This window comes from Vigna unguiculata, chromosome 3, assembly GCF_037176805.1.
Source record: "Vigna unguiculata cultivar grain cowpea cultivar isolate G323 ecotype 2 chromosome 3, ASM3717680v1, whole genome shotgun sequence".
Taxonomy (NCBI): Eukaryota; Viridiplantae; Streptophyta; class Magnoliopsida; order Fabales; family Fabaceae; genus Vigna; species Vigna unguiculata.
In genome coordinates this window covers 6838549-6865304 of record NC_140794.1, presented here as the reverse complement: position 1 = coordinate 6865304, position 26756 = coordinate 6838549, and the positions used below count along the sequence as shown (strand labels likewise).

Sequence of the window (26756 nt, the reverse complement as noted above, 5' to 3'; positions counted from 1 at the left end):
AGAAGTACCCCTCTTACCTATAAACATTAAAATAAGAAGTCAGTGATGTCAAGTGAATCGCAAATTAATAAACTTAACCAACTTGATCTAAACAAATGATAAAAGTCAAGAAAAATGAAGAGTATGTAAACCTTCACCATTTTCAAGTATCATAATCTAGTTGAAGCCTAAGATTAAGAGGCCCCTATCATCTGATGCCTAGCTTGGAACTTGTGGATGCATTTACATAATGAAGAAGAGATTGAAACACTAAATACTGTGCATGGTAAGCATAAATTAGAGGATGAGATGGTATAAAGAATTGGGTGTACACCAGCACACATAGTTAACGAAGATCAATATGAAGCTGCTCTGGCTTTCCTCTTTCAGTCTGGTTGGCACCAAGCTCAACGCCTAGTTGTCCTTTGTCCCCAGCCCCAAAGCCATACAACTTCCCTGATTCAGTTATGGCTAAGGTATGAGCATTCCAATATACGGAATTCGTCAGACTAATCTGCACCACTTTTTCATTCATCTCTTTCATTGAAGTCACAAGCTTTGGACTTAACACATTTGCGTGCATGTCTCCCTGCACAACAACAAACATAAGGTTAAATTTAATACAATGCACTCTAGTCACCAATACAGAATTCAGAGTTCACTTTGCACTTTGAATTCAGTATTGTCATTCAGATTTAGCATAAATTAGAAGCTACATTCTGAAACTGAAAATTCTAATTCTTTCAAAACAGAAACCGCAAGCCAGTTCATCATATGATTGCACAAAAATCAAACGAAAGTGACTTCCTTTCAATAAAGGCAAACAAATCAAATAGAGTGAAAGGCATAAGAAAGCAGACCTCCTCATGATTCTCGGGGATATGGCCAAGATTAGCAGATTCTCCACAACCAAATGAATACACATCACCATTATCAGCCACTACAAAGGTGGTGTAATCTCCTGTAGCAACATGAACTGCTTTGACATCTCTCAACCCTTCCACCACCTTAGGTACAGATTCACATTCTTCATTACCATGACCCAGGCAGCCATAACGACCCCACCCCCATGTGCAAATACGGCCATCCTGCCCCACCACAGCTGCATGCCACGCACCAGCTGCAACCACCATCGGCTTAAGGTTTAACAGCTGAAACTGTTCGATCAGACGAGGAAACTTCTCATCAGTTTTTGAGCCATGTCCAAGCTTCCCACCCAAACCACACCCAACCGAGTACACTGACCTATTAAGATTTCAGATAAGGATCACATAATCAATAAACATAAAGATAGTTATTAAATAAAATGATATGAAATGCAAAAACCAGTCTACGTAAGTTAAAAATAAAAAAATCAGCAATGGTTAAAACTTTCATAATCTTGGAAGATGTGGACTTCTGATGCTAAAATATGTAGGCAAAGGAATAAATCATAACATACAAAAAAAATCTCTTCACACTCTAACCGCATCAATATGCGTAAAAAAAATTAAGCGTAGAAGAGTGCCTAATTAGCATCATAAGATAGAACTTCTATCTCGATTGTTGTTGAAAAAGATGGAACAGTTAAGGAAATGAGATAAATCCGGTGCTCACATTCCACTGGGTTGACAAGCCAAACAAAGCAGGTAGCAGAATCCAGCAGCTATTTGCACTACTGGTATGTGTTCCAGAGCTCCTAATAAAGGACGGGGTTCAACATCATTTGGATCAGTATTGTGACAGAGTTTGCCATCATTACCCCATGAAAAAGTATAAACCCTCCCTTCTCTTGACAACACAGCAGTGAAAAAGTTTCCAATTGCAGCTTGCACAACAAATATGTTTTTCAAAGAATCAACTAACTGTGGAGTTGTAACCATTTTAGATCCATGAATTCCAATTTCAGCCTCACCAAAAGATTCTTTCCCAAAGGCATAAACCTGCCCTGAATCACTGATCAGCATTGTCCTCCTAGTCGCAGTAGTAGCTTGTATAATTCGGATGCCATGCAAAGCTCTGCACCACAAAGAGTTCAGTTAACTTTAATTCAACAAGTTTACTTTATATGTTTGCAGAATAAGATATAAGAACTGTGGAATGTCCTAACTAATGCTCCAACCTAATTGGTCGAGGTTTCCATTCCTCTCTAGTGGTGCCATGCCCAAGCTGGCCGAAATTATTGGACCCAAATGAATACACAAGCCCTTTTGATGTCACAGCAATGCTATGACCAGGACCTGCTATTGCCTGTGATTTCTCCCTTCGGCAACATGCTTCTCCAGCCATCAAAAACCTCAGAACCAATTTCCAAGAACCACCACATCTTTGCTTCAAATATTGCTGTTGTTCAGTCGTCATTGGCTTAAAAATGGCTCTTTTCTGGCACATGTCTAATGCAGCAAGCTCTGACAAGGACAAATCGAAATCGGGCTCAATCTTTGCTGGCTGCTTGAAGAAGGAGCATGTTGCCTACACCACATCAGATATGAAACAGGCAGTGCTGGAATTAGTACTTTCAATTAACAACTAAAAAACCCGCAAAATAGACATCACTTGCCTCAAGTTTAGCAAGGTCTTGAGCGTACAAGTCGTATGATGTAAGGAGATGAAGAACAATGGAAGGATTAGCAGACAAGGGAAACTCTCCTGGACTGGAATCCCCAAAGCAATGTCGTTGCTCCCGTTGAAGTGTAGGCAATTGTGTGGCAACAATGGTGGTAATTGGCTGATCTGGGATGTTATGGTATTGGATAGTTGGGGTTCCACTGGTAGTGGCATCCATGGGCACTGCTAACTCTATACAGTGCCCAAACACAGCAGAAGAGAGGATCTAACAGTTCTGGGAATTATGAAAATATGCGTAAATGTATTACTATGTTAATGTTAATTAATTCCAGTTTCTCAGTTTATAACATTTGAAACTCTACACATTGTTCTAATTTGCAACAAGCATGTACCTCAAGAATGTATTTGACTAGCAAATCTCAGGCCTCAAACCTACAAAGAAAAAACATGCTTATAAAAGTGACAGTTTTTTTTAAATACAGCTGAATTACATAATTATTTGTCTTCATTTACAATCGCCCTATAAATCAAAGACACAAGAAAGAAAGCATTTAGTCATGAAACTAAAGATGATCAGAAAGACAAATAGATTTTACTTTTCATAGACACCATACTAAAAAATCAGGAGCGGTTGAAATAGAGGGTGAAATTAAGGAGAAGGAACCCAAAGAAGAAAACTTTGATAAGTATACTATTCCCAGATGATGGGATATTCTACAATCATACAAAAAAAAAAAAAAAGAATTTCCTGATCGAAGTTGAAAAAATCGCTAGTAATAAAAGGTTGATCATCCCAACCAAAACGAATCAAATTTTAAAATAACCTTCTCCATGCAGAAACCAAAATTCCTTTCTTTTTTACTTTCCCAGATCAGGGAAGCACAAGTAACCCAATGAACAAGTACACTTGTTGGATACGCAAACATGAAAAGAGGAAACCAAAAAATTAAAAAGAATAAAGAATCAAGGGAAACGGAATATAAAACATGGTAAACAAGTTTTGGGTGAATGGAATTCATTATGATCGATATAGATCGAAGCAGAGACACGTGAAAAAGGTCATTACTTATGAGAGGGGTCAACAACAATTCCTCAAATTGAGTGTTCACCATCGGTGGAGAATTGTACAGAGGGTTATCACGTTTTTTGACGAAACAAAGAAAATTTTGGTATGTGATGGAATGGCGTAGAGGTGAAAATCAGAGAGAGAGACTCGAAGTTTTGTATGGTTTATGGGAGTGACTGGAAGAATCAATAATTTTAAGGTTCCTCAAATGGAGGGGTCTCTCTTTTCTATGTCCAGCGCTCTTATATGCTTTCTGATGAAGAAGAGATGATGATGACGATGAGGTGTCGCTACACGCTACCGTTACGTAGCAGTCATTTTTTTTTTTCTTAATTGATACTTTGAGAAGAGATTATTTTTAATTAGTATTATAGTATATTATAGTATACAGTATATACAGTATATAGTAACATATGACAATATTTGAAAAGAGTAAAAAAAATACTTATTTAATTACACATTATATATGATATTATTGCAACAGAACAGTTTAGAGATGATAAAACCAAATAATCACGTTTGTTAAAGTTTGTTAAATCTTAACTTTTCTTACCTGATTTTGTTACTAATATCTTCTTCAAACTAAAATAAAATTCAAATATATGGAATAAGAATACGTGCAACTTGAAATTGGTTATGTTGATTAAATCATTTACTTTACCATCATAATATTAGACACATATATAGCACACTAAACGGTTCAATTAGGATAAAAAAAATTATAATTGTGCATCTTAAAAGAATGGAGTTTACATAAAGAGTAGAAAAGTGATAATATATCACGTAGGAATCACAAAAATAAAATACTGTAATATATCTTCTCATATAGAAAATTTGAGTTAAGTTAGAAAATTTTCGATCTTCAATGGAATTGATTAGTGGATTAAGTCACAAAATTTTAAAAAAGTTAAAAGTTAATAATACTTTTAATTGATAAAACTTTCGCCTGAAGAATTAACCAATATTGTAACTGACGTAATTTTTTTTTATGGAAGTGATGCACGACTTCAGGAGAATTTTAAAGAAAAAACGGGAGACAAAAAAGCAAAGCAGTATTAATGTTTTATATTATTTATTAATTAATTCTTATTTATTACGCATACGATATCTTAATTATTTAAAAAAAATAATTTTTGAAGAAAAAATTGACTTCTTTAATCATTCTTCTATTTTTTTTAGATATTCCTAGAAAGTAGAGTTTGCTCCAGAGATTGATAATATTTACCTCTGAAGATAATTGAATTGATAAAGATCCACAGAGTTACTGGTGATGAAATCGACCTACAAATTCTTCAATACAAATCAGTAAGAAATAGAAAAATGATTGAATATAAATATTAAATTGGATAATAAGATGAAAGTATTAGTACTATCATGACACGAATATATATTTCTAAGTTTTTGACTCTAATATAATTGTTATTATTCAGTTATAACAAATTCGATAAATCCACTTGAAAGTATATCTCCGAATATCTAGGAGAATATTTAGGGTAAAGTTTTGCTCTTTTTATAAATTCAAATAAATTATTTTGCATCTTATTTCTATTTCAAAAATTTTAAAGAATTTTGGATAAGGATGGGATTTTCAAGAATTATCTCTTCTATTATATTTTCGTAACTATAGAATTTGTTATAACATATAGGTATTAGTCAAATAAGGAAGAAAACATTGTCTTTTTGTATTTTTATTTTACACTTACCACAATACTCTAATTTATATACTCAGGTGTCATTATCACTCAGAGATGTTTTAATTTGTGGGGAGTGTAGGTGAAAATTAGGTTATTTAGAGACTTTTATTCTGTTGTCAACTTTTTACTAAGTAAAAGTCTTTTACCGATATTTAGAAGTCAAAGCTGCTCTCTCCATCAGTCAGCCAATAAGAGTGTTAACTTCTCAATCATTTTTAAGTTTGGTGGTCTCGGCCATCTCTAAAAGTTAGCTTCTGCATTGTTAAGACTAATTAAAATGCTATTTAACAAAAGAAAAGAGAAAAAAAAATAGAAGAAATAGAAGAATCTTACATAATCCACCAATACCTTGTATGGACTAGAATAAGTGATATGTTCAAATAAGAATATGTAGTTATAAGAGTAGAGAACACATAAAACAATATCATGAAACAATTCCATTAACTTCTACACAATTAATCTAATAACATATTAAACAATATAAATACTTTCACAAAGGTTGTTTAAACTCTTTGCCATATTAAGAGACAATAGGTTGACAGGATTACAAGATCAAATATTAGCAATATTTGAAACCAATTTTCATGATGGGCCATTATATAAAAATAATCACCCTAATTATTCCATATCCTTAAAAAGGTTCAATAATACTTGATATAACATTGTGTTAGATATAAAATGATTAATGAGGAATGAAACCCAAATCTATATACCTATAACTATAATTCCAGGATATGTCATAAGGTAATCAAAAACTCAACTAGTCCTACGAGCATTATTAATATCTCTAAACAAACAATGAAACTTCCTTCTTTTAGTATTCTAAAAGAGTAAATGTTTTGATCTCGAAAACTTTACAACATAGTAAAATAACCAATGAATTGAAATCCTAATAACTCTAGAAAATCGTAATAAACAAAATGATTTCATACTTTACTTGGTTAGAACAAAATTATTTACACAAAATACAAATAGATATGATTAAATCGGTAAAGAATATATTAAAGGCCTTTAAGGAGAAACAGAAGGAATTATACCATCATTAAAACAAAGTTTTTTATTGAAAATAAAGAAATAACAGCTTCTTCCTTTAAAATGATAAAAGAGAATAGAGAAATTAATATTAAAGATATCCAAAATATTCTTAACTAGATTATACAAATCAAATACTCCATCAATTACTAGTATTAGCCTTAGAAGTGGAATTAAAAGACCTAGACACGGAAACTCCACCCTCAAAACATTCCTAACAAAGAATTAGGAAATAAAGATGAAAATGAATTAGAAGAATAATAATTTGATGATAACTTATATAAAATAAGTAAAGGAAGAATAAATCCTAACCCTAGAATAAGACTATTGCCTTCAAGAAATTTTTCTAGTTGACCTAACCTTCGCCACATTCAATTTAAAGAATTAGAATATCCATCAATACTTGATGGACAAGAAAGTTCTGACTGAAATATTAATGGAATGATAAATCATTAAATAACAAGAAAAACAGCAAATGACTATAGTTGTCTCAGCCAATAGAGTCGAACATTCAAAAAATCAAACAATAAAATTAAATATTGAAGGTTTTACTGACATCCTTTGGTGGGATAAATACTGAACTTAAATTAAACAAAATGTACATAACTACTTGTGTTAAACAATAAAAAAACCACACAATACCAATAATGATTAAAACATTAGCAATAACAATAATGCATAATTTTATTAAAGGTTTAAAAACATTTTATGAAAAACCATTAGAACTACTGCATGATCTGAGATGTCCAACCTTTGGAGGCTTAAGAAGAAGTGTCAATAGGGATATTGGTGATTTTATGTCCATGATTTTTAAGATTGTAAACGAGTATTACCTTTAGTCTTTGCAGAAAAGGTTAAAAAAAAAAAAGGAAAATGATATATTTACAATTTCTCTCACTACCTGATGTGGCAGTGATCTTTTATTTTTTAATTTTTTTTTCACACTTCCACGTTGGATGCTTGAGTACGAGAGAGAAAGGAAGGTTGATGAAGTGACAAAATTGAGAGAAGCAAGGAGAGAGAGAGGTTGAGAGCAAGAGAGAAAGTGAGTGAGGTTGATTTTGGAGAGGAGTGGGTAAAGGGCAAGGAGAGAGAGGAGTGGAGAGCAGTTTGTTCTTTCTCCATCTCCAAGTTTGTTCTTCCTCCTTCCCCCAAGTGTCTTCTTCGTCCATCTCCTAAATTTATTCTTCCTCCATTCCCCAAGTGTGTTGTTCTTCCATTTTCGAAGTTATTTTTCGATGGATTCGTCATTTACCCGTTGGTGGAGCAGAAAAAGTATTGGGTTTACTCACTGCAACAAATTTGTGGTTTAGGGTTTAGGTTTGTGGAAAGGAGGCATTTTTGTTTTCCTTTTTGGAGAATATTTGATAAAGTGTGGATTTTTTGTAACAGTGTTGTTCAAGAGTGGAAGGTCAGTTGTAGAAAATAATCACTCTAAAGTGGAATCTGCAGGATTGATGTTTCCAGTTTATGTGCAAAGCAATGGGTTCGTAAATGCGAACCTGCATTTTTTCTGCATTACTTTGTAATCCCTCACCGTGGTCTGCGTAGTAGCCATTAGGTTTTGTCACTCGTTGTCCCAATTCACATGTGGGATAACGAGTGACAAAACCATTTCTTTAAATGGATACACCTTATTCCAACCCACTTCAACCATGATGCAGACATGTTAAATTCTCAAAACCTAATTGCTACTACACACACCACGGTGAGAGATAACAAAGTAATGCAGAAAAAATGCAGATTCGCATTTACGAACCCATTACTTTGCACATAAACTGGAAACATCAATCATGCAGATTCCGCTTTAGAGTGATTATTTTCTACAACTGACCTTCAACTTTCGCCCTTGAACAACACTGTTACAAAAAAAATTCACACTTTATCAAATATTCTCCAAAAAGAAAAACAAAAATGTCTCATTTCCACAAAACTAAATCCTAAACCACGAATTTGTTACGGTGGGTAAACCTAATACTTTTTTTGTTCCACTAACGATGAAATGACGAACCCCATCGAAAAATAACTTCGAAAACGGAAAAACAACAAATTTGGAGAATGGAAGAAGAAACTTAGGAGATGGACAAAGAAGACAAGGAAGAACAAACTGCTCTCCACTTCTCTCAGGACTTCCACTCCTCTCTCTCCTTACCCTTCACCCACTCCTCTCCAGAATCAACCTCCCTTTCTCTCACTCTCAACCTCTCTCTCCTTGCTTCTCTCACTTTTGTCACTCCATCAACCTCTCTTTCCCTCTAGTATTCAAGCATCCAACGTGGAAGTGTGAAAAAAAAAATAAATAAAAAATCATTGTCACATCAGATAGTGAGAGAAGTTCTTAAAAAAACGATTGTTAATATATCATTTTCTTTAAAAAAATTGTAAAATAAATATCATAATGCCTAAACCAAAGAGAGAACTTATGGTAGATATTTTTTATATCTAAAATACAAAAGTTCCTTTATTCCATAATTTAGAAGTAGAAAATTGGATTATAGAGTCAAGCCGGAGAAATTACAGAGTTAGGAAACTTTTATATTGAATACAAATATAAAAAAACTAATGGAAAAATGTTAAAAATACAAAATAATCAAAAAGAATACCACAATCCCTAAATAACCAATAAAGCGATTTAATAATAATACTAATGAAAAACAGGGTAATACAAAATAATATCATATGTTACAGATATGAAAGATTTGGATATGAAAAAATAAAATCTTTTAAGATAAAAGAAAAACTAAATAATTTAAATATGAGTGAAGAATTTCAAGAACAAATGGTCAAAATATTATTAGATTCATAAGGAGAAGATAATATATCTCAGATGATAAAGAGTTACAACATTATAACTATTGTGATGATGGAGAAAATTGTGATCATGTGCGTTAAATAAATATAATTAGAATAGAAATAAAAGTAACATTAGAAAAGTTAGATAAGATAGAAGATGATACATAAACGTACAAATATTTATCTAAATTAAGAATATAATATTAAATAATTGAAAAAAAAAATAGTTCAGTAGTTTATGTAGGTACCAATTTTGAAGAATGTGATTTTACTAAATACTAATGAAAATGCTAAGAATACTACAATACAAGCCCCTTCTCCAGTTAAGTGATCTCAGTCTTTGATACCAGAGCGACATCATAATTTTTGAAAAAAAATTATTACAGTTTTAGTGCATATATTATTAGTTTAATAATATTTTTCTTTTACTTTTTATTATAACAAAAAAAATGATCACGTAGTCTTTTTTTTTTTTATTGTCATAAAATAATTACTCTTAAGTCCCATATGGGAGGATGTCGTATGGATTGGTGGTGCGATACCTACATCTAACGGGTATGATGCAATTCTGGTAGTGGTGGACAGTTGAGAAAATGACCATTCTATTTTTCTCAAGCATCCTTATTCTCCTCGTTCTGCTGCTGTTTTAGAGAGGTAGGTGGTCAGATTGCATGGAATTTCAACTTCAATAGTAAGTGATATCGTGTATTCTTAGTCTCCTTGGATAGGAACTCTTTAGAAGACAAGGCACTGTATTACTGAACAGAACAATTGAAACTTATTTACGATGTTTCACTTCTGAACAATGAACGACTGGGGCGGAGCTTTAAACAGTTTGTATATCATTTTGGGAAGACCTTTGGATCGTATGACGAGATATGCTAATGTACACAGGATACGATACCATCTAAAATAAAGGTAGGAAATTGGGTATATTTAAAGAGTCGACCTCATTCAAAAAGTTCGATGACTACAAGACTGCATAAAAATCTGGCAGCCAGGTCTTATGGACCCTATCAAGTGATCAAGCATATAGGAGAAGAGGCTTTTCAGTTACAGCTTCCAGTGCATGCCAGAAATGAATTCACCAGTTTTTCATCTCTCTCAGCTCAAGTTAGCAGTAGGAGATCATCCTGTAGAATCAGCATTGCCTGTAGGATCACAGGGCCATTCCACAGGAATACAATAGGATGCTAAAGCAAGGACAAGAAACGGTGCAGCAACTGCTGATTCAATGGCAGAATACATCACCGGAGGAGGCAACTTGGGAAGATAAAACTAATATACAATAATAAGTTCCCGAATTCAACCTTGACGACAAGGTTTTTTTGGAGGGCAGGTATTGTTAGGAAAGAGAATCAAGGTCAGACACAAGCTGTGACCAAAAACCTTTTTTAGTGTATCAAAGGAAACATAGAAGACGGTAGTGGGAAAAATACGGAAGATGGTTAGGACTTTTGAGGCAATTACGTCAATTAGAGAGGAAGAGTATAGAGCAATTGAGGGTTTATGGCGGTATGAACAAGATTAAATTGGGTGAAAGGAGAGCTGCATCCTTTGTAGCGCCATTGTACTTGTGACATTCCGACAATAAAAGTTTCTTTCTTCAGTCACACTATTCTCCTTACTCTCTTTTGACTCCTTAAATCCTAACACTATAACCATTACAAGATCAACATCAATAAAAATAATTGCAACGAAATAACCAATGAATGACAAGGGTGCGTGTGGGAGACCCAAAGCGCAACAAGCAATTGAAAACGATACTAAGTTACGATAACAGGACAAACGAAAGCAATCATGGAATATAGAAGGTTTCAGAGCTTACCTTGATTCTGATATTTCTGAGCAAAAAGCCACAATCAGCAGAACCTTCACTTCAACCATTGTCCCAAACATATGATTTTCGATTATAATTATCTTGGTAGATTGCGATACTGGAGTTAGCCATTACTACAAATTGAAGAACAAACGCCAGCTTAAATAAAGAAAACTCAACCGGAATCAACATAAAAAGTGTGGCTTAGCGAAAAGAACGAAGAACAGTGGAGATGAAATAAACCTATTTTGAACATAAAATATCGGAGAGGACACAGAGGGTTCTGAAGCTTAGAAGCAGCGATGAAGCAAGCGGGGCAACGGAGACGAGGCAACGAACGAGATTTGTAGCAGAGCATCTCAACGGTAGCGCGAAGATTCCAGAAGCCGGTTCCACCGTCAAGAAACGACGATGCAAAAACAACCTCCATCTTGTTTCTTTCATTCAGATGCAAGGTAGAAAAGGAAACTAGAGAGAATGGAGAATTTTAGAATTGGAGGGAAAATGAATTATGGAAGAGCGAAGACACGGAAAAAATATTTTTGAAAATCTTGCGGCAAATTTTATATTAATATAACTAGCGAAGCCGTCTGTTCGTATCTTTTTAATTTTTAAGAACATCAATAATAAATAAATAAATAATTTTTAAAATAATGTAAAATTAAAATATATATATATATATGAAATAGTAATTTAAAAAAATATATATATATAATAATAGATTAAAGTAAATTATTTATAAAATAATTAAAGATAAAATTAGTAAAAAAGTAAACTTTTTATTTATCGTTATAAATTAATATTCGATTTGGGGAAAGAGAAATGTCGTAGAACTAAAAGGGAATTACTATTTTATGGAAACTTCTCTGGTATTTACTATAACATTTAATCTTCTAAAGGCGCATACATGATAATATATATATATATATATATATATATATATATATATATATATATATATATATATATATATATATATATATCACTCGCTATTATAAGTATAATTTCTAGCCCTCCTTTCCCCTTTTACTTGTATATATTAGATACAACTAAAAAATAGCTATATACAATTATAACAATCATAAATCATTATACTTTAAAATAAGTTTTTAGTGTTTGTAAGTGGTTGGAGGTTTTATCTTGAACTAATACATTGGTTAGAAAATAAGTAAGGTATAATCGATATTTATTAATGTTGAAATAGTTTTATCTTAAATTTAACATATTAATTATTCGTGTGTGTTTTTTTTCTTTGAGTGAGAGAGTTTGAAAGATAAGTTACTTACAATAAGAAAGAAAAATTTACGAAGTGATACTTTTTCATTATTATTAATGTAATCAACTTATATCCTTGATGAAAAAAAATATAAAAGTATAAAATAATAAGACATAAGTAGTGGGTAATTTTTTAAAGTTATTTATCATAATTCTTTTAATTAAACATTTTTATGCGTGTGTTGAAATCCTAAATGATAATTGTAACTGCCCTAATCGGTATATGTTTTATTATTATTTATATCATTATATATATATATATATATATATATATATATTACAGTATCATTATTATTTTTCATCGTCATTTATGTCATTTATTTATGTTCATGTATAATATATGATTATCGCAAGTAGATATCACAGCACGGAAAAAACACACAAGATAAAATAAACAATAATACATAAATTAATAATATCGTTGATTCAAAAACAAATAATTTACATCAAGAATCAAATGTTTATCTCACGATACAATCCTCGTGATTCAAATATAACACAGTTCTCATGTCTCAACCCTTGTAATTCAAAAACTCAACTTGACCTATTTGAAGTTATAGTTATAAATTTATATATCAAAGTTCTCAATCAATCTTTTGCATGATCACGGTAAACTCCTTATATTTGCAAGGTCTAATCCATTTTCACATCAAATCTTCATATTGTAAGAGTTTTCATTGACTCTCATAATTATATATCATTATACGTGAATTTGATATTAGCAAAGTCAATATACTTTCTATATAGAATTTATTTCGATACATCATCTAACGTTATGTTTATACTCTATTTATAGAAATTACTACGTTCACATAATCCAGACACAACAAATAACCCATATTTCAAAAGAATTTAAATTAATTTAAAATATAATAGTTTCTCAAACTTTCGTCAAGAAAAAACACTATGACTTGATGGTGGTTAGAATATTATCAATATAATTTCGATTGGAGCGTTTTTAGTCATAACGAAGCTATTGTCAGACTATTTATATATTATAGAACTTTCTTTAAACTTGAATATGACTTGTTTAAAAGTTTCAAGTTCTTCAAAAGCACGTTTACATGGCTTTATTGGGAAGAAAACAATGATCTTAACTGGGTTAACAAGTTTACAAAGCAAGAGCTCTTTTATATACTATTCATTTTCAAAATATCAATAAGAATATAAGAAAACTTTAACTAAGTTATCATTATATTAAGATGCGTTCTTCTAATTACACATATGCCTAACATTGCTTTCCTTCCCAGAATCGACACCAATCTTATGAGATGAAGATGGTTTGGAACTATCTGAAAGTAAGTAAATTCATGTATTTAGACATAACCAGTACATCAATTACCGATTACATATACAATTTATCTTGAGAGAGTAAAAAAAAAAACAATTATTTTCATTGCCTCTATAACATATTAAAACCAATAAAAAAATGTTATTATATTCTTACATTTTTTTATTATTTTAGAACCACATATGATTAATTTATCATCTTTGAACGACGTGTCGTTGCGGTACCGTAGAAAGGCGTGTTTGGGACAAGCGGTAACAAAGACAAGAAAAATTGGATTTGGGACATTATGAGAAGCCGAAGTGATAAGAAAAATGAAGAATATGAGGTGGAAATCTAATCTAAGTCTCTGTTTGGATAAGAGAAGAATCTAGAAAGCGGAACCCCATTGGACCTCGTTTCTCCAACGTGGCTTTTCCAAACACGCTAAATTGCCACTTCTCACTCAGAACCACGTTCCCCATCTTCCCTCTCCCACACCACACGCACCACCACCACGCACTCACCCACTCAACTCAACAATGGCAGCAACAATATCAGCAATGGCCATGATCAACGCCAAATGCCTCAACCCCACATCGCCAAAATTCCCCACCAAACTCACACCCTCAAAACCTTCTCTCCTTTCTCTTCCCAAGGGCCTCATCGCCGCCTCACCCGAACCCACCAACCTCTCCCTTCCCACAGCCGTCGCCGGAGCCATATTCACGGCCCTCGGAACCTGCGACGCCGCCTTCGCCGCGCAGCAGATAGCGGACATAGCGGAAGGCGACAACCGCGGCCTGGCCCTGCTGCTGCCCATAATCCCGGCCATAGGGTGGGTGCTCTTCAACATTCTTCAGCCGGCGCTCAACCAAATCAACCGCATGCGCAGCACCAAAGGACTCATCATCGGGCTGGGTCTCGGCGGCTTGGCCGGACTCATGGCGGCGCCGCCGCCGCATGCCGCTGCCGCTGAAGTGGCGGCGATCGCCGAAGCCGCGAGTGACAACAGGGGGCAGCTTCTGCTGTTTGTGGTGGCACCGGCTATTGCGTGGGTGCTGTTCAACATCTTGCAGCCTGCTCTGAACCAGATCAACAGGATGAGATCTTAGTGATGATGAAACAGTGAGGAACTTAATTCCTTGTGATATCATCATACCATAATTCTCTTGTAACTTGTATCTATCTGATGATGCTATATTATATCACCTTTCTCTTCTGCTTTTTGTTTTTTTTTTTTTTTCTTGTCACTTCCTTGATTCATTCCATTCCGATCTCTTTTTGTTGCAACTGTTATGGGACCTTCCATCTCCCTATCATAGATCTGATTGAGTTTGAATTTGTATGGTGCATGCAGTTTTGAGAACTTGATATACATCTTGTAACACCTTTGCAATATTTCGATGCACGTGAGCTAGGTTTCGGGGACAATTTAGATCGAGAAAGGAAAAGTGAATTGATTTTGTGATTGTAAATTTTGGTTAGTTAAGTTCTATTGAGTATTACAAATTATAATTTATGTAGACAGAACAAAAAAAACTTAATTATGATCAGAATAGAATATCTTGATTATTAACTAATATCTCCATTCATAGTCTATACGAGAAATCAAGTCCTGGACCTTAAATCGTAGAGCTATGAACTATAGCAGAAAGTCTACACCTTGCAAATGGCAGCGTTAGCCATGAAATTTTGATTATTTTTATCAGTTTATGTAACTATAAAACGGAATGGGTTTCGTGAATGATATCATCTTGTGAAAAATAGTCACTGAATGAATTGAATTGGAGAGTTTGATGAATCAAATATTTTCTTATTTTCTTGTGAACGAGTGTGACGTTTTGTTTCTTATTTCTTTTAATAATTAAGTATTTTTTTAAAATTAAAATAATTATTTTATCAATTTTTTTAAGTGATTTGTTAAATTTGGTTGTTTTAAAACTAAATTAATTATTTATAATAAAAAAATAATTTATAAAAAACAATTTTAAAAAAATTAAAAAAAATATTTATATTTAATTAATTTAATTATTTTTGAGTAATTGGAAATTTTCAATGGAGTCCTTAATAACTTTTTATTATTTATAAGTAATTAATGAATTTATATTTTTTAATTTAGTGTTTGATATTACATTTTGTTACTATATGATATGGCGGTTAAGTGACTGCTTTCTGAACTAAATTTTTATTTGTAAATAAACGGATAAAATTAAATTTTTTAATTAAATTTCTAATAAATATTTATGATTTATTATGTACTCAATGAATTTATATTTTTCAATTTAGTGTTTTTTATTAAATTGTTATTAATCGATGATATAACTGTTAAAATTATTATTTTCTCATGTCATTTTATCTTATAATAATTTTATAATTTATAATTTATGATTTTATAATTTTATAACTTTATAAATTTATGATTTTTTAATTTTTTGAGTAATCAGTACACTATAAATTTGAAAGTTTCAAAATTTATCATTGATTTAAAACATAATTAAGTTTATTTAATTTTATACTTTTTTTTTCTTAAAATAAAAATATGAATATACATGTATTTTCACCTGTGTGCTTTGAAGAAGATGTAAAGTGCTGAATTAGTTTTTAGAGATGGTGACTAGTTACTTACAATATTGTATATTGTATATTGTATGATCGGGTTTGGTTGGCAAAGTAAGAGTTATGAACACACATTTGAGAGCTTGTGACACTTATAACTTTGTTTAACTTAAAGTTAACATACAATGATGATGATACTATTTGGAGGAGAGAATAATTAGTTTTGACAAAATTGAAAATGACATAAAAGTTAAAAAAAAAAGTATTGGATATATTCAAGAATCAATGTTGCAATTTCTGCAAAGGCATATGAAATATCTATATTGGAATATGTGAAACAACTTTCACGCAGATTTATATTTCATGAATAATGAGACAATTTCGTATAATGATCTAATAATTATTTTTAATTTCATAAAAATGTTTAGTTTAATATTTACTGTTTTAACAAATCTTAATAAAAAATATTTACTTTTATTTGATTAAGTTTCTTCAACTTTTTTCCTCACATCACCCAATTAAACACATTCTAACTCAATATAGGTCAACAATAGATTTTGACTGTTCTCATTTTACACACTTTCTTTTCCATAAACTTTAATGGAATATTATTAATTCAAATTCGATGTTTTAGTCAGGACACCATTTAATTTGCCTTTTTAAAAATGAAATTTATATAACTTTAGATATCTTTTATCTTATTATTAGAATATTTGCATTGAATTTTGAAAAAAAAAATCTCATTTTGACCTCTTCATATTTTTATAAATTTTTTAGTGAACTTAACTACATCATAAAAATTAATCATCATATATAAAAATACATTTCCTTATTCTTAACCTTTTTTCTTTTAGGTTGTGTTTGCTTTGACGAATGTCACTATTCCCACATGTTTATGAAGACGAATCGTAAAAGGTGCATATGTTCTCTTCACGTGATATCGACAAAAAATGGGTGCGGGATTTAACAATTATCTCATCCTCCCTGAGACAAAAGATTTGTGGGTGATTGTTCTGTTTTATCACTTTAACCCTAACACAAATGGTTTGTATGTTGCACATTTGTGTGTTTATTCGTAAAAAACTTTAGAAGGTTGTAGCGTTTGACAATAACAATGTAATGTTGTGTTTTGTGGTTGAAGGTTGTGAGTGGCGTGGTATTATTGTGTGTGAACTAATGTTCATAGTGTGTGTACCTGTTTGTGGAAAACTTCAAAAGGTTGTAGCGCTGGACAATAATAATGTAATGTTGTTGTTTTGTGGTTGAAGATTGTGACTGGCGTGGTGTTATTATGTGTAAACCAGTGTTCATAGTGTGTGTGTGCACCTGATACGTAACCAATGTTGGTGTTGTGAGTGTGTGACACCGGTTACCTAACCGATGTTTTGTGTGTGATTCATTTTTTTGGTTGATTTTAATTTAAAATTTAAAATTTTTTCCATTAATACAAAATTATAATTGTAATTGTAAATTTTGTATTTTTTTATAAATTTTATTAAATTCATATTATTCAATTTTAATTTTTTTGTTACATCAAATTATAAAATCATTATATTTTTTATCGTCAAGGGTAATTTGGTAAACTTCAAATTCTATCTATTTTCACAATTTTTTTAATCTGTTGCATCGATCAAATTACTCAGTAAGTTTCACAAAATTTATTTTTAAATTTAATCACTTTATCTTTTAAATTTATTAAAAAAACACACAAATTCATCCCCTCAAATTCACACAAATTCATCTTAACATTCTCTTCCAAATCCATAGTACCAAAAGGAATACACCCTTTGAAAAAATAAACTCCATAATTCCACTCTTAAAGTATATAATATCATATTTGGAGGTATGTTTTTGAAATAGCATTGTATAAAAAGACTTTCATATCAATAATATATATCAATTTATCTCATAATAACTTTTCAAGTTATCACACATAGGCTTATATTCGTGAAACAATGTTTCAAATAATCCCAATATAGAAAAATCCTAAAATAAGAACTAATTTCTTATTTAACAAGAAATCTTCGTTTCTTTCTCATATAAACTAAAAATGGTTATACTTGAAAAAGAAGAAAAGAAATACTTAACAATTAACAAACAAAATCAAAATCAATTCCATGTATAAAGAGTAAATTAAAAAATAATTATAAAATGTACCGAGGATAAGTCAAGTGAAATATGAGGGCGTTTCAGCTTCTTCTCTTTATAAGGAATCCTTGAAACAGAATTATAGACACAGTTCTTATTATACAAATTGATTTGAATTTAGAAAACAATAACCTCCAATTTAGGCTATAATTACTCACAAAATATTATATTTTATCATATTTTTTTTGAAATAATATCATTTTGTATTAAAATATATATTGTAAAAATCGAAGAAGCGCAGTAATAAAATGCGCGAAGAGAATTAGATGATAAAATTTAAAGGAAAATAATGAAATGACAAAATGTACAATTGGGTATATAAAATATCATGGCTATTTCGAACCATTTATTTTTTAAATTTAAAGGAAAAATAAAAATTAACCGCAAGAAAAAGAGCATGTTTTAAATTGATGTAAATTAAAAACTACCGACAGTATTCTTAATGGAGGTGGATGAATTGATGATGGAGGAAGAAAGAAAAAGGTTGGCGTGTAAGAAAGAAACAGGAAACAAGTTACATGGTATTAGTGTTGGTAGGTCCCTGCAAGTGGTGCTTCAAATCTCACACCTTTTCTTCGTCCCAACACACCAACCACAATTGAAGTTGCCGTCAAGTTCATGCTCTGCATCAAAATACAAAGCTACTAATTACTACTACTGTCAAATTAATTACAGTTAATGCTAAAAGAAAGAGACAGAATCTGGAGAGAGAAAGAGAGAGGGAAGAGGGAAGGGTTGTTGTTTGATTTGCAAGGAAAGCATCTTTGGGAAACCAACAGAATTATGATGATGATGACGATGATGATGAGGAAGTAAATGGGACCTGCATCTGCACTTCCATCCCCACAGTTCAGTTTTCACTTCAAATGGGTTTAGCCACAATGACCAACCATTCCTATTTGTCTATTATCTTTTTTCACTTCGGATCAAAGTCTGCGTCAACGTCATCTTTACCACCTTCTTCTTCATCTTTATTGAGCTTTTCACGACCATGATCTTCTGCCTGACACTCACTCTCGGATCTCAGTCGCGGATCCATCTTCAGCTTTCAATATCACACCAACTTTTTCGCTCTCTCTCATGGACCCCTCTACTTCTCGACCAGCTGTAGTCATCGATAATGGCTCCGGGTACCCTTTACTTTCTTTTCTACCACCCACTTTCCGTTTTGGCCTAATGTAAATGTTGTTTTTTGTTTATGACACAACGTGTTTGTTGAAATGCCCAAGTGATGTTTTCTTGGGTTTTTTGACTTGGATTGACTTTAATTGACTTGAATTGGTTTTCTCCGTATTATGAAACTGTTTTTTTTTTTTTTTCTTCAGGTATACGAAGATGGGGTTTGCTGGTAATGTTGAACCGTGTTTTATTGCTCCAACAGTGGTTGCAGTTAATGAGTCGTTTCTGAATCAATCGAGGGGTTCTTCTAAAGGCAATTGGGTGGCCCAGCACAATGCTGGGGTTATGGCAGATCTTGATTTCTTCATTGGGGATGATGCACTATCCAAGTCTCGATCTAGCAGCACTTACAGTCTCAGCTACCCGATTCGGCATGGCCAGGTTGAGAATTGGGATGCCATGGAGCGCTTCTGGCAGCAGTGCATATTCAACTATTTGAGGTGTGATCCGGAGGATCACTATTTCCTCTTGACCGAGAGTCCATTGACCGCACCTGAGAGTCGCGAGTATACTGGAGAAATCATGTTTGAGACTTTTAACGTGCCTGGACTTTACATTGCTGTGAATTCTGTGCTTGCTCTTGCAGCTGGGTACACAACATCTAAGGTTGGTAATTGGTTCACTGAATAAAGATTGGGAATTATCTTGCGTATAGAATTGGAACAGGGTGATTAATCTTGAATGCTTTACATATTAAGTATGTTGTATGAAATTCCCCGTATGCTTGGTTGCTACTAAACGCAAAATGCACAGGATATTTCACCGGCTCCTGCAATTTGACGCATTTGGATGTATTAACTTGAAATCAAAAGTAACCTCTCCGTAGAATAAATGTCATGAACTAGCGCATAGGATAATTCAGCAGCTCCCCTCATCGTGTTGACATAAAATGTTGACTTTGCATAATTGTACTTCAACTTTATAACAGTATCATAGGAGATATATTTTAGGAATATTTTCCTTTTAGGCTGATCTTAAATTCTTTTTAGTGTGAGATGACAGGAGTTGTAGTGGATGTTGGAGATGGTGCAACTCATGTGGTACCTGTTGCAGATGGCTACGTTATAGGTAGCAGTATCAAATCGATTCCTGTTGCTGGAAAGGATGTTACACTATTTGTTCAGCAGCTTATGCGGGTGGGTAATCCTTGTAGTATTAAAATTAAAAGGTTATTATGTTGGTATTGCTCTCTCATTTGAATATCTGTGAATTTTTGTAAACCTCTTGTTAATGTCGAAGTAGCTGACCTTACCTAGTGGTGCTGTTGTTAATGTTGAACATTTTCACAAATTACCATTCACATTATCTAGTGAAACCAATCATGTTATGGTAATCTGGTTGAATAATGTCGGGTGCATGATAGTATTATTGTTAATCTGTACCCAAATGTCAATCTGCATTTTGCTAAGCAGATTCATGAACTGTTATGTTGGCATTGCTTCATACAGGAAAGAGGAGAGAAAGTACCACCAGAAGACTCTTTTGAAGTTGCACGGAAAGTAAAGGAAATGTATTGCTACACCTGCTCTGACATTGTGAAGGTTGTCTTTACTCTTTAGTTCAATACTTGGGTTCTTTAACAGAATCACGAGGGTTTGTTGTGCGCTGTTGCCAATAGTTTTGTTATATATGGCGTTAGCATACTGGATGCCGATAAATTGTCCCATTTAATTAATTTGCTCCTTTTGTGAACCAAAGGTTGTAACTAAAGTTTTCTTTTCAACTTATTAGTTTTCCTACATAACATTAGCTCAATTTCTCTTAGGAGTTCAATAAGCATGACAAAGAACCAGGCAAGTACATCAAGCATTGGAGAGGTATTAAACCGAAGACAGGGGCACCATATTCATGTGATATTGGCTATGAACGATTTCTTGGTCCTGAGGTTTGTTTGATGGCCACTCCTTATATAACTATTTTAGTATGATTTCTCTGTTGTGAATACCTGAACATATTCCATGAACTGATGAATTAGATAAATATATACTTGTTTAGTTTCTGACTTCCTATGATTAATATCTAACTGAAGCGGGGGGACCTATAATGGAAAATGGTAAATATTAAAGGGATACTACGCATTTTGTCTTGATCCAAACCTTCTCTTTAGATGGTTAGAGTTTTTTTCCCCTTTTCCTTTATGGACTTTCTCTTTAGATGATTAGTTTTTCTTTTCCCTTTTCATTTTCCTTTATGGGATATAAAAGAGGTCCAAGAAGTAGTGTGGAAAGGGGCAAGGTAGGTTTAAGTGCAGGCAGTGTAGCCTGGCTGGGATTTGAAGAATTTGAACCTGGGATGTAGATCGTAGTTTCTATCTCTAAGAATCTTGGTGTCAGTTAGCCACAGCCACTGATTCCTCACGGGGTAGTTCCTTCAATTTAACTATTGAAGAATTCATGAAAATGTAGTAGTGGCTTGGTGTAATTCCTGGGCTAATCTATCGGCATAGTTGGGGTCATTATATCAAAAAGACCAATTAATTTAACTTTTGTTTTTCCTCTGCAGATTTTCTTCAATCCTGAGATATATGGTAGTGACTTCAAGACCCCTTTGCCAGTTGTAATAGACAAGTGCATTCAGTCTGCACCAATTGACACAAGGAGATCCTTATATAAGGTGAAGTACCACACTGACATGTATATAAATAAGCCCCAGGAGCACTTTTAAATTTTAGTGAATTGCCACTTCAAATCATAAAATTGGGGATCTTCCAAGGCTCAATGTTAGCTTGGGGCATTTTTTTGTTGTTAACCCGGATGGAGTTTATTAGTGTTAAGTTATACCGTATCAATACAGCAATGATATTTAGTTTCTGATCGCAAGAATTTCAAGCCCTTCAGTTTACATATTGTTGACAATTGATCTTTTTACTTGCCTATTTATTTATTTCAGAATATAGTGCTGTCTGGAGGTTCAACCATGTTCAAGGATTTTCACAGGAGGTTGCAACGTGATCTTAAAAAAATAGTGGATGCTCGTGTCCTTTCATCTGAAGCACGCTTGAACGGGGAGATAAGAGTAAGTTAATTGGTACCTCTAAACCTTCTTTAAATTGATGATTTTCTCTCCCTCCCTCTCACACACACATATGAGAAACTTGTTTGCCCAAGTTGTACAGACTAAACCAATCAACAATCAATGCATCGTTATATTGTACTAAATAATTACATAAATTCATTTGTCCCAATTGTTTATATTGAAAATAGTGTTGTGTGGATTGTTGGTTGGTTTGGTTATGTAGTTTGTGCTCAGGAGGTCTTCCCATCCCCTGGGCCCAACAATTGCATGGACAAAATAGTCACATCGGTGTAGTTATGTCAGGCTGGACTGCTGTATATTTATTGCTTAGGTCTTGCTTTTACTTTTTTTACTTCGTTAATTTGGTACCTGCAGTCACAGCCTGTGGAGGTAAATGTACTCAGCCATCCAATCCAGAGATTTGCAGTTTGGTTTGGAGGATCGGTACTTGCATCAACACCTGAATTTTTTACGGTATGCATTTCTGACGTTCTTTTTTGGGGTTAGGAGGTACGGTTAATGCATCTCATAATGACTATTTTGTGTTCTACTAACGTGCTTTTGAGCACATTGGTCCTGGACAATTTGTGTGATAGCATATATAGATATGTAGGTTTGAGATGTAATTATTTGTTTTTGAAAAGCCATGGTAGGTGGAATGTCACATTTATAATTGGTTGTCTTTGCCTTTTTTTCTCTGGCATTAATGTGTGGAGTTTTGTGTGCTTGTTAAGTTAAATGGATTAGGTTGCACCTCATGGTATTGTTTGGCAAGTTTAGAAATGTGAAAATTGTTAGAAAATACAAGAAAGAAGAGGTTCCGGACCCATAGGTCAAATTTGATCCACTTTGAAGAATCTCAAATCTACCCTCTTTTAACGTTCTCTGGAGCCAAATTGTGTATTCTTACAAGAGATGCCTCTTTGATATCCATCCATGAGGGCTCAACTGTGAAGCCAGTCACCACTGCATGCGAACTCAGGTCCAACAACTTTAGTTGTGGTGGTGATGAGGTTGATTGTGTATAACTTGAATCATCATAATTGCCTGTGGACTGTCTTGCCTTGGTTCCATTGTCTGTGAACCTTAGATGCAACCAATATATAATGATAAAGGCTCACCTAGCATGTTTGAATTCCAAGATTCCTACGCCATTGATTTCCATCCACCTTTATGGTCCAATTTATGTCTAACATTAACAAGCTTTTCCTGGAAATCTGGGTTTTGAAAGAGGAGCCCTGGTTGCATCTCCACCTCTTACAGGGTTGTCCTGAAAATAGTCATCGCATCCTACATTCTTCACTCTGTTTTCCTTTTGTTTATCCCTTTCCAATGAAGGATCACCTTCTTCCTTGTCCAAAACTATTTCAATTTTTTTTCCCCACTGTAATATTACTTTATTTTTGGTTCTTTACATCACATGAGGTGGGATTCTTGATTATTGAACCTTCTTTACTTCAATATAGTTGAAGATCCCATATTAACTAGAGACAAAATCAAATTACAGTATATAATCAGAAAGAAACCTTATCTTACAGGCATGTTTTATGAGGATAGGTCAGACTTAAACTCACTTCTTAGTATAGTAAAAGAGTCTATCTTAATGAAGTTTTTTGGGTCTATCATATTACTTGTTATCGGACTATCACAAATATCTAATCCTATGCACAAGATGTTCATACCTTGGTGTGAGGGGTTATATTAATCATCTATATCAATTAGAAATAAGGTTAAATTATAGTATACAAATAGAGGTAAATCTCACCTTGTAAACCAGTTTTGTAAGGATGAGTTAGATACCCTTCAAGTTATTTCTATGTTGTGCTTCCGTTAAGGGTGGGTTATTCTATATTTCTTGTCCAAGACCTAGCCTGTGCTTTAGCATATTCTGGCCAACTCCCTCCATTCTGATGCTGTCCTACTCGCCTTGTTCCTCCATTTTCTGCTGCAAATCCTCAGCCTCAGGTTTTTGGCACCCAGCTCCGCAACTTCAACTCCCTCAACTAGGTCTTTAAACTCTAGCTCCCCCAAAGGTGGTTTGATTCTTGCTCTGAAGAAATGTCTTGCCATGACAACGTTACCCATGTACTCGATGCCTTCTTTCTTCATCAACAACTGCATCATATTTTTTAGAGAAATACTAAAAATGGACTCCCTATTCTGTGGTTAAATTTTATTAAAAATCACAAAATTTCATGAGAACTTCTTGCAAGGCTCTATCGTCGTTTTCTAGTTTCCAATTAAATTCATATGATTGTAGAGAGTGTAGTCAAAAGTGTGTGAATTTCTTTGATTCCCTGAAACTTCTTGATCTCCAAAAGCTGATTGATTAGATCTTTTCCGGAGTTCGACTGAACATTCAACTCCATGTGGTCATTGCTGGTTCTGGTTTTGTTTATCGTCTTTACCTATTGCTTAAACACAAGTAGCTCGGTGGTCCCTTCCTTCAAGAACCTTATGAATTGTCCAATCCTTTCTCAAATTTGAATCCGGAATCTGGTCAAATTTGTGAGTGGGTCAAACAAATTTGGTAGGAACTCAAGTTAGAAAATAAAAGAAGGAAGATGATATTTCGTGATTTCAAAAGAACAGAAGATAACAGAAATAACACTCCTCCAATGGTTTCTCCTGTGATAGAGTAAAAATCAATTCTCAAATGATACAAGATATAGTGAACCCTTTCCCCTTACATTCTCCTATATATTTAATTCATTAACCCCTCAACTAACTAATAATATCTTAACCATTTAAACTAATTTCCCAACTCCTAACTGTCACGTCTGTAGTTGGTTGGTTGTCTTTGCTTCTTTGTTTAGTTTTGATAACCTGATTTTGTATGCTTAGCATGTTTAAACAATCTATGGTTGCATTTTTGGTAACAATATATATGGTAACAGTATTAATGTTTGCTAAGTTTAGAATTATGAAACTTGAACAGGCTAAAACTATTTTTTAGGTTTGCCAACCTTGTGGACGGCGACATGTATTCAGTTTTCTTGCAATGATATTCTCGTATTGAGAGTATCCATAATTTATTATTGTTTCTTTAATCCTTCCCATATGTCTCTATACAAAACAAGATTACAATTTATGTTCCAATGAACAGGCTTGTCATACAAAAGCAGAATATGAGGAGTATGGAGCTAGCATTTGCCGTACAAATCCCGTTTTCAAGGGGATGTATTAAAGCAACAATGAATTAATTAGTTGATGATGGATGCAGTTACTTGATAAACAGTAAAATGAATTGAATATCCTGTTATTTTGATCCCTCAATTCCACCTCCTGGTCTTTCTTCCCACCTGTATTCGTGGTGGCAGGAGTGAGTGTAAAATATGTATATTCATTGAAAATATGCATTTCTTTTCTATTTTAGCAGTCTTTCTAGAATTGATATTTCACCAAAGTTAGCCGAGCTGAATTGCAATTATTTTGGTGTTCAGCTTTGAGATTGATTATGTATTTTTTGTCATTCATTTTTGTGACTGATGATTCCATGAAGTGCGGTTTAGAGAGCACGATAGAGAAAATAAGGACAAACTTCATTCGTTGCTTGGCGAGCTTGTAGGATGTGATAAAATAATCTTATCTTTACTTTACATCATCCAATTCACTGATTAAACTTTTATCCTATAATGACCAAGATTTGGTAAATTTCAAAATGATTTCCTTAAGTGTTTTTCCTTTTCACCGTTTATTCCCAACTCATTTCGATTGAACTATCAATTAGTGTTAACAAAGCACATTTTCGAATTATCTTATACCAGATTTCCATATTTTCAGCTTAATTGAGCTACACATTTTCTACACTAATGTGAGCTTACGTTTTTTTTCTTTCTTTTTTAAGTTTTACAGCATAAATAATATATCACATTCATGTAAGTTATACTATTCTATGTAAAATATATCACATTTTTGTAAAATAGTAATTTTTATGTAAGTTATACTATTCTAATGATTAATTAACCATGGCATGCCAAATCTTTAAATCGATTCATTAAATAACAGTACATTCATAAGTTCCAACTTGATGAGGTCCATTGCACAAAGTAAATATAATAAAAAGGAATCTAGACTCTTTACAAAATTATCTTCTTTTAGTTCTCTATCACTCTTATATTTTAAAATAGATTTAATTACTCGTTTGGTTCTTACTTTGGTTGAAAAGTTTCAAATTGATTCTTTGCATAATTTTCTGTTTCAATTACGTTTCAAAATTCATCAAAATGTTTCAATCAAATTCTTTGCATTAGATTTTCAAAAACAGTGTTAAGAGGGAGGTGATGTGACAAAGTGTAACGGTTACGTGTCAATTTGTGCCTTTCTATAGTATAGAGAAGATGATGTTTGCTCTAATGAATGGTGTGGACTCTCCATCTCGCA

At 33.0% G+C, this 26756-nt stretch overlaps 3 protein-coding genes across 6 annotated transcripts; 2 read left to right on the top strand and 1 right to left on the bottom strand.

Annotated features, from left to right (window-relative positions):
- Positions 1-48: 48 nt before the first annotated feature.
- On the bottom strand, positions 49-4836 carry LOC114178527 (ultraviolet-B receptor UVR8-like). Of its 4 annotated transcripts, none has more exons than XM_085670672.1 (7): positions 4818-4836; positions 2919-2958; positions 2519-2800; positions 2081-2430; positions 1576-1977; positions 840-1224; positions 49-568 (listed from the first exon to the last, which is right to left on the bottom strand). In XM_085670672.1, exons 3-7 carry the CDS (start codon positions 2741-2743, stop codon positions 326-328), a joined length of 1605 nt encoding a protein of 534 aa, XP_085526798.1. In that variant the 5' UTR covers positions 2744-2800; positions 2919-2958; positions 4818-4836; the 3' UTR covers positions 49-325. The 4 variants fall into 4 exon arrangements, with proteins under 4 accessions (XP_085526798.1, XP_027920295.2, XP_085526797.1 ...); XM_028064494.2 differs by lacking the exon at positions 4818-4836 and adding an exon at positions 3593-3838; XM_085670671.1 differs by lacking the exon at positions 4818-4836 and having other exon boundaries at positions 2919-3825.
- Positions 4837-13932: 9096 nt separating this feature from the next.
- PSBY (photosystem II BY) lies at positions 13933-14694 on the top strand. Its single transcript, XM_028064499.2, has one exon. It carries the CDS (start codon positions 14015-14017, stop codon positions 14585-14587), a length of 573 nt encoding a protein of 190 aa, XP_027920300.2. The 5' UTR covers positions 13933-14014; the 3' UTR covers positions 14588-14694.
- Positions 14695-18690: 3996 nt separating this feature from the next.
- On the top strand, positions 18691-25822 carry LOC114178528 (actin-related protein 3). Its single transcript, XM_028064497.2, has 9 exons — positions 18691-19309; positions 19505-19964; positions 20348-20494; positions 20807-20899; positions 21124-21243; positions 21861-21971; positions 22248-22373; positions 22749-22847; positions 25480-25822. Exons 1-9 carry the CDS (start codon positions 19260-19262, stop codon positions 25558-25560), a joined length of 1287 nt encoding a protein of 428 aa, XP_027920298.1. The 5' UTR covers positions 18691-19259; the 3' UTR covers positions 25561-25822.
- Positions 25823-26756: the final 934 nt, after the last annotated feature.